This window comes from Sarcophilus harrisii, chromosome 6, assembly GCF_902635505.1.
Source record: "Sarcophilus harrisii chromosome 6, mSarHar1.11, whole genome shotgun sequence".
NCBI classification, from domain to species: Eukaryota; Metazoa; Chordata; class Mammalia; order Dasyuromorphia; family Dasyuridae; genus Sarcophilus; species Sarcophilus harrisii.
This window is the reverse complement of record NC_045431.1, coordinates 72,508,662-72,523,655: the sequence shown is the minus strand read 5'-3', so window position 1 is coordinate 72,523,655 and position 14,994 is coordinate 72,508,662. Positions and strand designations below refer to the sequence as shown.

The 14,994-nt window shown below is 34.1% G+C and overlaps 1 protein-coding gene across 2 annotated transcripts in view; it reads right to left on the bottom strand.

The window, feature by feature from the left end:
• Positions 1–14,994, bottom strand: part of ARHGAP10 (Rho GTPase activating protein 10) — a 346,248-nt gene that overhangs the window by 189,888 nt on the left and 141,366 nt on the right. The window contains exons 5-7 of one of the 2 annotated variants that reach the window (XM_031944152.1): positions 10,225–10,326; positions 2,189–2,299; positions 167–253 (exon numbers count right to left, since the gene is read on the bottom strand). In XM_031944152.1, coding sequence (XP_031800012.1) covers positions 167–253; positions 2,189–2,299; positions 10,225–10,326 — 300 coding nt within the window. Of the gene's footprint in view, positions 1–166; positions 272–2,188; positions 2,300–10,224; positions 10,327–14,994 lie in introns of both variants that reach the window. The other variant, XM_031944151.1, reaches the window with a different exon arrangement.

Genomic DNA, 14,994 nt, shown 5'->3' with positions numbered 1-14,994 from the left:
AGTATGTCACCAAAATTTCCATATTCCTGCAATCTAGGTGAGTATGTTGATATTTTTTATTTATATTATAAAATGACACAACGCACATTTTTTTAAAAAGCCACGGATGTCTTATTTATGAAAATCCCAAGCATCTCTTTAATGGCTATGGCTGGCAGGGTCTCACCTTCTGAATGTTGATCTGTAGCTCCATCTTGTAGTGGTTGAAATCTTTGGCAAGTTCATGGCCTTGATGGTAGAAGGTAAACATTCCCTGAAAGAACGACAGCATCTGTAGCACGCACGCACACACACACGCACACACACACACACACACACACACACACACACACACACAGGCTTCATTAGCACAGGAAGGAAAATGCACAACCTGGGAATTTCATTAAATTAGACTTTTTACTAAAAAGATGGTTCACAGGAGAATAATATGCATACAAATATACACAAGGATATAGATGAGAACAACCTCCAAGGCAATCCCAATTAATTTTTGATTAAAAAATGCCATCCACATCCAGAAAGAGACTATGGAAATTGAGTGCAAATCAACACATGCTATGTTCAGTTTTTATTGTTGTTCTGTTGTGGGTTTTCCCTTTTGTTCTGATTTTTCTCTTCCAGAATGATTCATAAAGAAATGTATACTAAAAAGTTAATATACATGTAAAAACAATGAAATAAAACACATATGTGGGGAGAAAAAAAATTCCCCACATGAAGAAAATTTAAATTGGAAGAGAAAAAAAATTAAATAAATGAAAACAATGTCAAAAGGCCATCAAATACAGATAAATCTGAATGGTCAATCTCCGTCCTGCAGATCAGGTGATGAGAAGAAAGGGAATACAGTTATAGAATGTCATATACACTACCAGGTGTGATCATTTATTGAGTTGTGTTGATTAGAATTCAAGGTAGAATTCAAAGGGGATGAGTGTAAAGACATATTTAAAAATGATATTTTTTAAAGTATCAAAAAATAAAATAACTAAATTTCATCTCTCAAATCCTTCTTTTCCTTACCATGCCTAATTTAAAAAGAAAGAAAGAAATAGAGAATAGTCCTAAGATTTCATTGATCTCCCTGTTAAAGAAACAGGCATAGGCCTATATTTTCTCTGCAAGTTAATTTTAAAAGGCACAGAAATATTTTAAGGGACATGTTCAGGGTCACATGTCCAGTGGATGTCTGAGGTGGGACTTAAATTCAGGTCCTTCTGGAATTGAAGTCAGCTTTCTCGCCATTAAAGCCAAGCTGCCTCTCCCTGAAAATAAGTGAACTAGAAAGAAAAACTCCTTATGTTACAAGGATCAGTCTTTGACAGGATTCCTGGATATCAATCCTGCCTCCAACATTTGCTAGTTATATGAAGCTAATTTTAAGTCATTCACCATCTCTAAATAAATCATTTCCCTTACCCAAAAAATTGGGATAATACCTACAGAAATTGCCTGGAAAAACTGTTTTATGTCTCCAAATTATTCATATCTCTAATTTCTTTTAGAGTTGTAGAACTTTCAGATCTAAGTCAATGATAAAAAGAAAAGAAAATCATGGAAGGGGAAAAAATCTGAAATCTAGCCTTGGAGAAGCCAATCCTGTTTTGGACCTCAATGCCTTCATTTGCAAAATTGAGTGGTCCGAAATAGATCACAGGCCTTAAATGGGAAAGGAGTTCTATAGTTTCAATGACCCAATAACCTCATTGATAAGGAGTTCTATGGATTCAATGACCCAATAACTTAATTGATAACGAGTTCTATAGTTTCAGTGACCCAATAACTTCATTGATAAGGAGTTCTATAGATTCAATGATCCAATAACTTCATTGATGAGAAATTCTATGGATTCAATGACCCGGTAACTTCATTTCTCAAGACCATAAATTTATGTCTTTGTTCAAATCATTTCAGTTTATATAATCATTACAGTTTATATTTTACAGATGAGGAAACCGAGACAAATAAGATTAGGTGACTTATCCAGGGTCACATAGTAGTAAGTGTCTGAGGTCAGATTTGAATTCAAAAAGAGGAGTCTGAGTCTATCCACTGTACCATCTAGTTTCTCAAACTGGAAAATGTAGCTAATATAAAAATAAAACATAACAACAAAAATGTACTTTAAAATAAATAACTGAAGTGTGTGTGTGTGTGTGTGTGTGTGTGTGTGTGTATGAATACTTACTGGTTCCACAAACTCAAACTTCTTTCTTTCTTGGATCTCTTGAAGCTTGCACACATATTCGAGAGACAGCTCATAGAAGTGTTTTCGATTCTGTTCCACTTGGATGTCTGCCTATATTCAAAGAATGCAGATGGGTAAAATTACAGATGCTGGAAAGATGCTCACCCTGTGATAAGGTGGACTGACTACATAGGACTGCTTTTTTTTTAAAGACTGAACAACCTCACAACACTCCTAGTCCTTCAATACACGTGGAAATAGCATACCTCAATTATCCAATACTCTGAGGACAGAGCTTCTTTTAATAAAGCTAGCCTGGGCATGGAGGAGAGCCAGAGGATGCCAGGGAGTGGTTCTGATGGCACTGTCCCAGTGATAGTCCTCCTGGGGGCACACTAAGGCTCTGCCGAAGGGAGGGTGAACGCCTAGACACTTAGTCCCCCTAGTACTAGTGACTTCCCTCTGAGATTATTTCTCATCTATTCTGCATATTTTTTATAATTTTTTATTTTTTCTAGTTACATGTAAAGATAAATTTTAACATTCATTTAAAAATTTAAAAATCCTGAGTTCCAAATTTTCTCTTTTCCTACTTTACTTTCCCCTCCCTAAAATGATAAGCAATTTGATATTGGTTGTATATAAGTAATCATGTAAAAATGCATGTGAAAAAAATTATGCCGTGAAAAAAATTACATAAATATGCTTCAATCTACATTCAGATTCTATCAAAATTCTTTGGATGTGAATAATTATTTTTCTCCATGATTCTCTCGGAATTATAAGAGATCACTATTGTTGGGAATAGCTAAATTATTCATAGTTGATCATTGTACAATATTGGTATTACAGTGTACAGTGTTCTAATTCTGCTCACTTGACTTTGCATCAGTTCATATAATTCCTTTACATTTATAAACCACAACTTGTTAAGTCATAATCCAATTGGAAGACATTTCCTCAATATCCAATTCTTTGCCACCAAAAAATAGATTCTTTCCCCACTTAAAAAAAAAAATAACTCTTTGAGATACTTAGTAGTGATATTGTTGGATCAAACATTATGCACAGTTTGCCCTCTGGGGCATGGATCTAAATTGCTCTCTAGAATAGTTGGATCATTTCATAATTCCACCAACAGTGCTTTAGTACCTCAAATTTCCCATATGCCCCCAATATTCATCATTTTCCTTTTCTGCCATATTAGCCAATCTAATAAGTGTGAGGTGGTATCTCAAAGTTGTTTTAATTTGCAATGTCTAATAAACAGTTATTTAAAGCATTCTTTCATATAGCTTTGATTCCTTTATCTGAAAATTGCTGCTCATATTCTTTGACCATTTATAATTAGGAATGACATATTCTCATAAATTTGACTTTGTTCTCTGTACATTTTAAAAGTGAGGACTTTATCATAAAAATTTGCTGTAAAGATTGTTTTCCAGCTTTCCGATTCCCTTTTAATTTTTACTATATTGGTTTTATTTGTACAAAAACTTTTTCACTTGATAAAATCAAAATTATCCACTCTCCATTTCATAATCCCTTGTTTGATCATAAATTCTTCCCTTCTCTACATATGTGACAGATAAACGATTCCTTGTTCTCCTAATTTGCTTATAGTATCATCCTTTATGTCTAAATCATGTGCTCATCTTGATCTTCTCTTGATACGTGATGTGAGATGCTTCTGCTATATTATTTTCCAGTTTTTCCAACCATTTTTGTCAAATTGAGAATTTTTGTCTCAGAATATGAGATCTCTGGTTTAATCAAACATTAGACTACCATGGTCATACTATTGTCTTGTGCAATCTCATCTATTCCATTGATCTAACACTCTATTTCTTAGCTAGTCCCAGATAGTTCTATTACTATTCTGCATAGATCTTATATGAACACAGGTTACTGACATGTTATTTCCCCCATTAGAAATTTAGTTCCTTGTGGACAAAGATCCTATTTTTTGCCTTTCTTTGTATACCAAATGATGAGTGTAGTAAGCACTTAATATATGCTTCTTCACTGACCCAAGTGCCAGCTGGTCCATAATACTAAAGCAGGGGACTGCCCAAAAAGAGATAGGAGTTAAATCCAAGTTGGGATCAAAGGGCTGAGAAAGCATGGTGGACTTCATCTGGAGTGAAGTGAAGGAGGGTTTTATCATTTCCACCTTCTTAAATGATTCTACTGCTCTACTATCTATAACCGTTCAGAAATACAAGTGACTACTTGTGGAAATATCGAAAGGTTTTGTATTTCAAATAAAGCTAGATAAGTTGTGAAATTCAGCGTAGTACAAATGAACATGACACGTAGTGAGAGAACCTGGGTTCAATGCAATGTCTATCTAAAACATAAATTCTCACATAAAAACCTGTTATTTGAAGATTTTTTAAACAAGTTTCCACGAAATCTCTTCAACAAGCTACATATCCCAAGTTCCTTTAAATATTGCATAAATGACATGGTTAGAAGTCAAATTTGCTCCAATTCAATGGCATTTTTGCTCCTTTAATATCAAACAAACTTTCATTTTGCTTTCTATACACCTACCTTGAGTTTGAGGAAAGGGATGTGGAAGCCATCCAGTGCCATGGAAGAAAGGCAGGAGATATGCTCTTGAAATGTCAAAATAAAACCAAAATGCAAATACTGATGAGGCTGCTAACTGACTTACTTCTAAGTCAAGATAAGTTTTGGATCTCGAATGACTCCCATTAACTTGTAAAATACAACCCATTTAAGAAGCCAGGGACTAGCTCGCCAGGGGTGCACAAATAGTGTATTGTGTGATGCTGGGAAAGATACTAATCAATAAGAATATTTGTTCATATGATTTCAAAGAAAGATTTGACTACTGGAGATGATATCTGAGCTATGAAATAGCAAGCATCTGCTTTTAAAAGACTAATAAAAAAATAACAGGATAAAGAGAACATGATGGGGTTTTTTTTTCACACTTTCAGTTCAAATTATTTTTGTCCTTATTCATTTCATTTTAAAAAGTTCAACTTAGAATGAAATGATTCAACCATTCTGGAGAGAAATTTGGAACTCTGCCAAAGGGATATAAAACTGTTACATACGCTTTGATCTAGCAATACTACTACTGGGTCTGAATCCCAAAGATATCATAAAAAAGGGAAAAGGATTTACATGCGCAAAGATATTTATAGAGGATGTTTTTATGGTGGCAAAGGATTGGAAATTAAGGGGATGCCCATCAATTGGGGAATGGCTGAATAATTTGGGGTCTATGAATGTAAGAAAATGCCATTCTTTTATAAGAAATAATGAGTGGGCTGATTTCATAAAAACCTGGAAAGACTTATATGAACTTATATGAACTGATGCAGAGTGAAGTGAGCAGAATCAGGAGAACATTGTGCAATGATCAATTATGACACATTCTGCTCTTCTCAGCAATGAAATGTTCCAAGAAAATTTCCAAAAGACTTCTGATGTTAAATATCATCCACATTCAGAGAAAGAATTACGGAGTCTGAATGCAGATCAAAGCAAACTATTTTCACTTTTATTCTGATTTTTCTTTTCAATATGACTAATGTGGAAAAGTGTTTAATACGATTGTATATGTATAACCTATATCAGAATTAAAAAAGGAAAAGAGAAAGGGAGGAAAATTTGGAACTCAAAATCTTACAAAGATGAATGCTGATAACTATCTTTACACGTAATTTTAAAAAAATACAATTAAGTTAAAAATTAAATAATTATTTGAAAAGAAGCTCTATTTATAATGCTGCTGAGACTAAGGAGAGGAAATCTATTAACTAATTTGGTTTGTCATCTTTTTATAATAATCTTTTTTGTTACTGTCAGTAAAGATGTTCTCTAACCTTATAATTGATAACAATTAAATTACATATAAATAAGAATAAAATCAAAATTTCTTTGACAGCAGGACAAAATTATATTGTATTTAAATATACAATATAAATATATAAATTGTATTTGAAATACAATTTGTGAAACCCAAAAGTCTCCAGAAGATCAAAAATATGAGAAAATTTACAAAGTTTCAAATTTCTGTAGAATTGGCATAGAAAAATTTGAAAATAGGAATGTTTGGCACAGACTATTGATTCTTTATATTGCCATGATAAAATTTCAGAATTCTGATTTGAACATGCAGATAAACACAGAATCACAGAATTTTTCTTTCCAAGATTAGGGCATTCACATATATTTGGTTTATATTGTATTTTGACAGTTGGGAACTACTGTTGTACTAAGAAGATTGAAACACTTTTAAATCACAGAATTTTGATTGGAATCCTGGCACTCTCATTACTTCCTGGAGAAGTAAACAAATCTTTATAGGCTCCTGTAAAACAAACATTGTGCTGGATACTCTCTGAAGCTCTACTTATTTCCAAATCAGCCATTTATCTGACAAATATTAAATCCTTGGATACAAAACTATTGCTTCATTTCAAAATTACATTGAGTATAACTAAGTTCATTTTATCATTTTGGTATTTTAAAACAGAGTATGTTGGTAGGATGTGTATGTGTAAATATAACAATGTTACAGATCAAAAGGAAGAAATCTAAAAAGAGTCAGTCAATAAGTGAGAAATCAAGTTATTTCTTTAGTTTTTAAATGTGACCTTTGTCTCCAACTCCAAGAAACATCCAGTGCTCATCTTCTCATACATTATTTACTAAGCTTTCAGAAATAAGAGCTGACAAAACTTAGAAAAGACCCCTGAGGGGAGCTTGAAAGCCTGCCAAGAAACATAAAACCTGATATTTAAGCTATGAATTATGACAACCACCAACTTCTCGACATTTTGTGGAGAATCATACGATAGAGCTTTATGTGCCCCATTAGAAAAAAATTCCAGTGAAGAATCTGAAAATTTGACAGCTCAGTGGATTTCCTCATTTGATTTTTTTTTTAATCTAAGTTACAAAGTGAGTTTTGTGCAAACACAAATAGCACTCTTGTGACAAATACACCCAAGTGCAAGTACAATGTTGGTAAGATCAATCAAGGCTAGATTGAGAGGAAAAATTATTTAATTTGGGGGGAAATTTTCAAAAAAATAATGTTAAAGGGAAGCAAAAAGTTTGGTTGTTATGAAAAAGATGCTAAAGGGCTAACTTCAGTATCATAAAGAATTAGCTTCAAATGCCATTTCTGACATACAGGGGCCACATGACAATGAGCAAGTCATTTATCCTCTCGGTGCTCCCAAAAAATTCTCCATGACTCAGAAATTCAAAGAGAAGTTTCCTCAATGAGAATTAGTTCCCTATACCAAGGAAATCACGGGTCCAATAATTCCCAACCCTCCCAAATGAAGCACCATAAAAGGAAACATTTATCAGGCAAAAAATAAAAAGTATTAGTAAAAATATTTTTATTTAAGTATTAAAAAGGTTTAAGAAAAATATTTCCAATACATATTCTAATCAAATTTTCAAAGAAACAGGGGGAAATTAGATAAGACATTAAAAGTATTAGAAAAATCTTGTTTTCTTTTCCATTTAGGTATTAGAAAAGTTTTTTAAAATTCCAATATATAGTATAATCAAATCTTTCAAAAGGGAAGAGGGAGAACACAAATTCCCGCAAGATTACTGGTATTGTTTTATCTTTATCCCTTAAAGGGAAACTCTCTTTGAAGCCATTGGCAGCTCACCAGGTTTTAAGGTCAAATGCTAAAACATGTGAAAAGAAAAAATATAGGTGATTTGGAAAATGAAAAGAAAATGGTGTAATTGAACAATAGAAATTAGTTTTCATCCTCCTAAAAGCCTTGCTTAATTCTGGATACTTTGGACTTTAGGCAACAGGGAATTTCTCGTGACTAGCACTCTAAACACTAAGTATTGCTTCAACTGTTCTAGCTAATCAGAAAAGAAGAATATTCTCAGAGATTTCAAGTGAAGCTACCACACCCTCTCCAGCAATGACCTAAAAAGGCGACTAGGTCAAATAAGAATCAATAAATGCAAAGAGAAATATCAGAACAAATATTATTTGTTTCAGAGCTTTGCCAAAACACAGACACAAGACAGACACAAGCTGCCAGTGATGGAAGAAAGTGTCTCAAGAAATAGCCACATTTCTTCCACAAAGAGAAGATCTAACTCAGTTTCAATTGATCAATGATGGACAGAAGAAGCTACACCCAAAGAAAGAACACTGGGAAATGAATGCAAACTGTTTGCACTTTTGTTTTCCTTCCTGGGTTATTTTTACCTTTTGAATCCACTTCTTCCTGTGCAACAAGAGAACTGTTCGGTTCTGCACAAATATATTGTATCTAGGAAATACTGCGACATATTTAACATGCATAAGACTGCTTGCCATCTGGGGGAGGGGGTAGAGGGAAGGGAGAAAAGTTGGAACAGAAGTGAGTGCAAGGGATAATGTTGTAAAAAATTATCCAGGCATGGGTTCTGTCAATAAAAAGTTATAATTATTTTTAAAAAATAAAATAAAATATGAAAATAAAAACAATAAAAATAAAAGAAATAGCCACAGCAAGGTGACAGCTGTTCCAGGACTGGGGAGACCCTAAGTGAGAGATAGCCTGAGGCAGGCAGGACCACCAGCAGGATGCTACAATCACAAATTCTGGAGAGGCTGTGCAAGACAAACAACCTAATGCACATTTGATGAATATACAAATCAGTCCAGTCATTCTGGAAAGCAACTAGAATGATTGATTCAAATGTCCACACTCTTAACCCAGAGATCCCCCTGTTGGGCAAATACGCTAGGGAGGTCACTGACAAAATATTTATAGCAGAACTCTTTGTGATAACAAAATGACCTAAAAACCAAATAGGGGCCCAGAGATCAGAAAATGGAGAAACAAACATAAGTGCCATGGGATAAGAAATGACAATCAGAAAGAGAAAAGCATGAGAAGATTTATATGAACAGATGCAAAATGAGGTAAGCAGAGCCAGAAAAGTAATATGCACAATAACTACATCTATGTAAGGGAAAGAACAATAACCACCCAAAAAAAAAAAAATTCAAAATTGAAAGTTACAATGTTATTTTAAAAAATATGTTTACTTTCAAAGAAAAGATGTAAGAATGGATCTCATTCTACTTTGTCCATAGCTATGTAACAGTACATATGATATCATATTTTTTCAATGTATTGAACCATTTTCCTGGGTTTTTCCCCCTTCTGTATCTTTTTTAAAATAGTCTTTGTTACAAGGCATTGCTTTGAGGGAGTGGGAGAGATATAGGGGGGAAGGGAATATATGAAACATACCAAGAAAAAAATCCCTATAAATCTTAATTTTTTAAATAATAATATTCCTTCTTAATGACTATAGCTCTTAAATACAAAAAATTATGAAGCACCTATTATTTTTCAGGCACTGTGGCTGATCACTAGGGATACCCAAAAAAAAAAACTCAAAAGGCATTCCCCATCCTCAATGAGCTTAAATTCTGATAGAGGAGATAACATGCAAACAACACACAAATCAAGCTATATAGGATAAATAGGAAATTATTAACAGAGGGAAGGCACTGAAATTATGGGCATTTTCAGTTGATTTCCCTATAAATATGTCTGAGAGTCTGTTCATTAGCCATTTCATAAAGCATCATTGTATCCTTATTTTCATTTTACTGGTTTCTAAATTTATTTTTTTTAATTTTGAAATTAAGGTATTAATTATCATTCCTTCTGTGTAAATAAGGAACACAGAGAGAGACAGAAACACAGATACAGAAACACCCAGCAAAACCATATTTTATTGCTTTGTAAACATACATAAGTATTGGTAGAGTCAAGCACAAATGTTCTACTGATTTGTGTCCTCTTTTTCCTGAAAAAGACACACCTCTTTCTTCTGTCTCTGGTGATGACTCATTATTAATGGCTTCAAGTTTTCCCATCATCTACATTCTAAGCACTAAGAAAGGTTTATTTTACTTCCAAAAGAAAAATCACCAACAGAAGTAACAGAGACTCATATATTTTGTTTAGTTCTTGGAATACATTGGGAGAGAAATGAGTAAATACCTCTTGTAAATGAGCATCTTTCTTTTTAGCTGAAAGGTTCAAATGTTTATCCAAAAGGCTATAGTTCTTTTCTGTCTCTTTGTCAAACTTCTTTTTTTCCTCCTGTAAGTTAAAAAAGAAAGAGAAATGAGGACAACCAAGTAATTTTTTAGAAGTCCAGTGAACACAGAACTGAAAATATAAATCATCTGAAAATAAAGCAAGATCAAAGATGAGGATGATTGCTACAAATCATTTAGAGAACATTTATTTTTACTCAAGACTTGGATGATCTATCACCAACAATTCTAAGATGAAACTCCTTCCTATTCTTTCTTTCCTTCTTTTTACATGTGGATCAATGATACTTATCAGTTCATCTTTTTTTTCCACTTTAAACCTGACCATGATATTTCACAGAGAAAGGTAACACTAGATTCAAGACTTTGGAAATATGATGAGCAGCCTGATTTTATAAAAGCCTGAAAAGACTTAAATGAACTGATACAAAGCAAAGTGAGCTGAACCAAGAAAACATTGTACATGGCAACAAGATTATGTGAGGATCAATTCTGATGGATGTGGCTCTTTTCAACAATGAGATGATTCAAGACAATTCCAATAGACTTGGGATGGAGAAAGCCATCTGTATCCAGAGAGCCTGTAGGGACTAAGCATGGACCACAACATACTATTTTCACCTTTTGTTTTTGTTGTTTATCTATTGTTTTTTTCTTGTGGTTTTTTTTTTTCTTTTGATCTGATTTTGCTGGCACAACTATGGAAATAATGTTTAGAAGAAATGAACATGTTTAATCTGTGTCAGGTTGCTTAGGGAGAAGTAGAGGGAAAAAAATCTGAAACACAAGGTTTTTGCAAAGGTGAATGTTGAAAACTATCTACATGTATTTGAAAAAATAAAATACTATTAAAATTTTTAAAAAGACATTGATATTAGAGCACAAGATTTCATAGGTGCTACCAAAGCTCAAAAAGTATAAGAAAAGGAATCTCTCTTCTCTCTTTCTCTCTCTGTGTGTGTGTGTGTGTGTGTGTGTGTATGTGTTCTCCTTATTTACAGAGAAGGAATGTGAATTAATATCTCTAGTAATTAAACAATAAATACCTATTTTTCAAGGCTGCTCTGAAGCTCAAATGAGACAAGACAAAATGTTTTTTAAAAAATCATTCTACAAATACATCAAAAATTTTGAAAAAGTTCTCTTGGAAGAAAGGTGTGAACACAGCTGCTCTTGTTATTTTTCAATCATGTCTGAGTCTTTGTGAGCCCATTTGAACTTCTGTGGGTAAAGAAACTGGAGTGGATTGCCATTTTCTCCTCCAGCTCATTTACCAATGAGGAAACAAATGAACTTGCTCAGGGTCATGCAGCTATTAAGTGTCTGAGGCTGGATTTGAATTCATGACTTGTGTTCCTGACTTGAGGCTTGGCATTTTATCCACTGAGCCCCCACACATGCACACAGATATACAAAGAGTCTGTGATTTCCGCTGATCTCCCTCCAGATCAGATTATTATAATTTAGCAATTCAATCTCATGTAGTTTTCTTAATCCTCAGAGAGAGTCTGAGTCTTGTTCTAAAAGTATTAGAGAAGAAATTCTGACTCTGAGATCATTATCCCTGCAATACTCCCTTGGAACATAGTTAACGGGACAACAGAATAAAGGAAAGAGTGAATGGATGGTTAATGAAAAAGCATTTATAAATTGTTTACTATAATGTCAAGAAACATGCCTAATGCCTGAAATATAAATAGTAATTTTTAAAACTGTACAACTATTTCAAAGTCCATTCTTTTTGTACAGCAAAATAACAGTTTGGACATGTATACTTATATTGTATTTAATTTATACATATTTAACATGTATTGGTCAACCTGCCATCTGGAGGAGGGGGTCAGGGGAAGGAGGGGAAAAATTGGAACAAAAGGTTTGGCAACTGTCAATGCTGTAAAATTACCCATGCATATAATTTGTAAATAAAAAAGCTATTAAAAATAAAAAACTGTACATTCAAAGAACTGCCCCTCTAAGTGAGATAGACAAGATCAATAGCAAGACAACTAAAAAGGCCCATTAAATCCTAAGAGTTCAGCAGAGGGGCCCACATCAAGGTCAGTAGGTCTGTTGGACACGCCAGCAGGTTAGACAATAGGGCCTAGAGGTCTAAAGAGAATAATGGCAAGTCATGAGTAGATATTCCGAGGATGCACAGGATAAACAATCTCATGACTGACCAACCTTTCTTGATCTCTTATTTCATATACATGTAGCAAGAGGGCAGAAGGGCCTAAACGTCTGGTGACGTTGTCAAGTGCACACTGACTTTGTAGGTAGTTTAAAAATTACTCAGGTATTGCACTTGGGTTTCACTTAAAAATGATCCCTTTTAGAGAAGTCAGAAAGTGAACTGTTAAAATACACAGATGGGCCTTCCCTACAGCTACTTACACTGTTCAACTTATTATTAGCTCTAATAAACATTTATTGAACGTCAAGGAGGGCATTCTGTTCTTCATACTTTCAAAACGTTCCTTTGAACACATACCATGTTATAACATCTCCAGAACACAGAACATTCTCTTCCTTATTTTCAAACTTCTACTTTCCTCAATCAAAATAAAAAACTATTCCAACCTTCCCTGGAATGATTTCTTTTTTCTTGTGCTAGCTGAACCCTGCATTTAGTCCTATTTCTTTTACATCCCTTTTATCTAACAATGAGGAGGGAGAGGGCAATGGAGGGAGAAGGTAAGGAAACAAGCATTTTTTTATTTAGTATTGTTATTTTCCTAGTTACACATAAAAACTATTCCAACTTTTCCTAGAATGACTTCTTTTTTCTTGTGCTAGCCAAACCCTGCATTTAACTCTATTTCTTTCTTTTTATTTCTTTTACATCTCCTTTATCTAACAATGAGGAGGGAGAGGGGAATGGAGGGAGAAAGCAAGGGAACAAGCATTTCTTTTTCTTATTTAATATTTTTATTTTCCCAGTTACTTGTAAAACAATTTTTTAACATGTTTTTAAAATTTTGAGGAACAACCATTAATTAAACTGTAAATTATTATTTATTATTTACTACGTGGCAGGCACCGTGCTAAATGGAAGATAAGGGACAAAGTCAGATCTATATGTGAGGAAGAGCACTCTGATAGCTGAGAGGAGGTGAACTAAATAGAGGAAAGACTTGAAGCAGACAGGAGGCTACTGCTATAATCCAGGCCTAAGGGAAGCCTATAACAGAGGGGGCTTAAACTAGAAATGTTACCAAAATAAAATTGATAGATCTTGGCAAGAGTCTGGATATGGAAGAGGGGGAGAATGGGGATGCTACAAGTCTTAACAGCCATTAAGAGATAGGAGGGCAAAATTTTGGGGAAAAGATAATGAGTTGAGTTTAAACATCGAGTTTAAAATGTCTACAGGACATTCAGTTGGAGGTGTCCAACGGGTGTTAAAGCAACAAGACTGGGGGGTGAATGAAGTTAGGAATAATAAAGATGGGAATTGAATCCATAGGAGCCAAAATGATCACCAAGGAAATGGAATAGAGGGAGAAAATAAGGGAAGAGGGCCCAATAAAGAAATCACAATTGAGGAAGCAATCTGTTGGAGAGGAAGAGATGGAATGGAATCATTTGTGCCTTGGGAAGGAGAAGGGTTACTATATATCTGGTGTGAAGAAGACGAAGTTCTCTGGCCAATGGTTTCAATTTTTCAGTGAAATAATAAATAAGGTTGTCAAATAAGAAGATAGAAGGAAGGAGAACTATGAATAATTTAACGATAGAAGAAAAGATTTGGGAAAGTCATTTTGGTGAATGGAATAGTAAGTCAATAAGGTGGGTACAAAAAGATTGCCTACAGAGGTAAGGGCTTGTTGAAATCACATAACATAAATCTGTAGTGGACCCAATCAGAATAATTGTGTGAGTTTTTCTAGCTTCATTCAGCAATATGAATAGGAACAATGTCAGCAAGTAGAGAGACTAATTCAGGGCTGAAGGAAATAGTACAAGCAAGCAAGCAAGAAATTCAACAACAACAAAAAACAGCATTGAGTTTAACTGGTTCATTAAGGGTTTGATATGGAAGAAAGGAAAATGTAACTGCTCTGGGGGAAATGGCCTGGGAAAGAATAAGGTGGTCATAGGATCGGGGGTGAAATGGGGAGGCATCAGTGTGGACAAATAACAAGGTTTGGGGTTTCAAGATAGAAGATGGAAGTAGAATAATAATAAATTGTGATTAAATAGGAAAATTTAGTTTATAAACCTAAAAGTAGAGCATTTGTGGGTGATGGCTATTCTGAATAACATGAATATTCAAATCAACTACAAAGGACCTATGACTATCCACCTTCAGAGAAAGAGTTGATATATGGAAGTATGTATTGTATGGTTTCACATATACAACTGTGTCAAATATTAGGCTTCTCTAATGTAGGACTTCAAGAGAAGGGAAAAACTCAGACCTCAAAATGTAACACAGATAGAAAGACAGATAGATAGATGATAGATGGAAGAAAAGGGGGAACAAATGACTCTCACTGAGTCTCTCCTTAGTTCCCCAAAAAAGAGGGGAAAAAAAGAAATGAGCAGGAGTCTTTCCCTCTTACTCCCTCCCAAAAAAAAAAAAAGGGGGGGGGGGGAGAAATGAGCAGGATGGTTTAAGAAAAACCTGAAATAACTAATGAACTCATGTAAAATGAAGTGACCAGAATTAGGGGAACACTGTACACAGTAACAGTAATATTATAAGGAT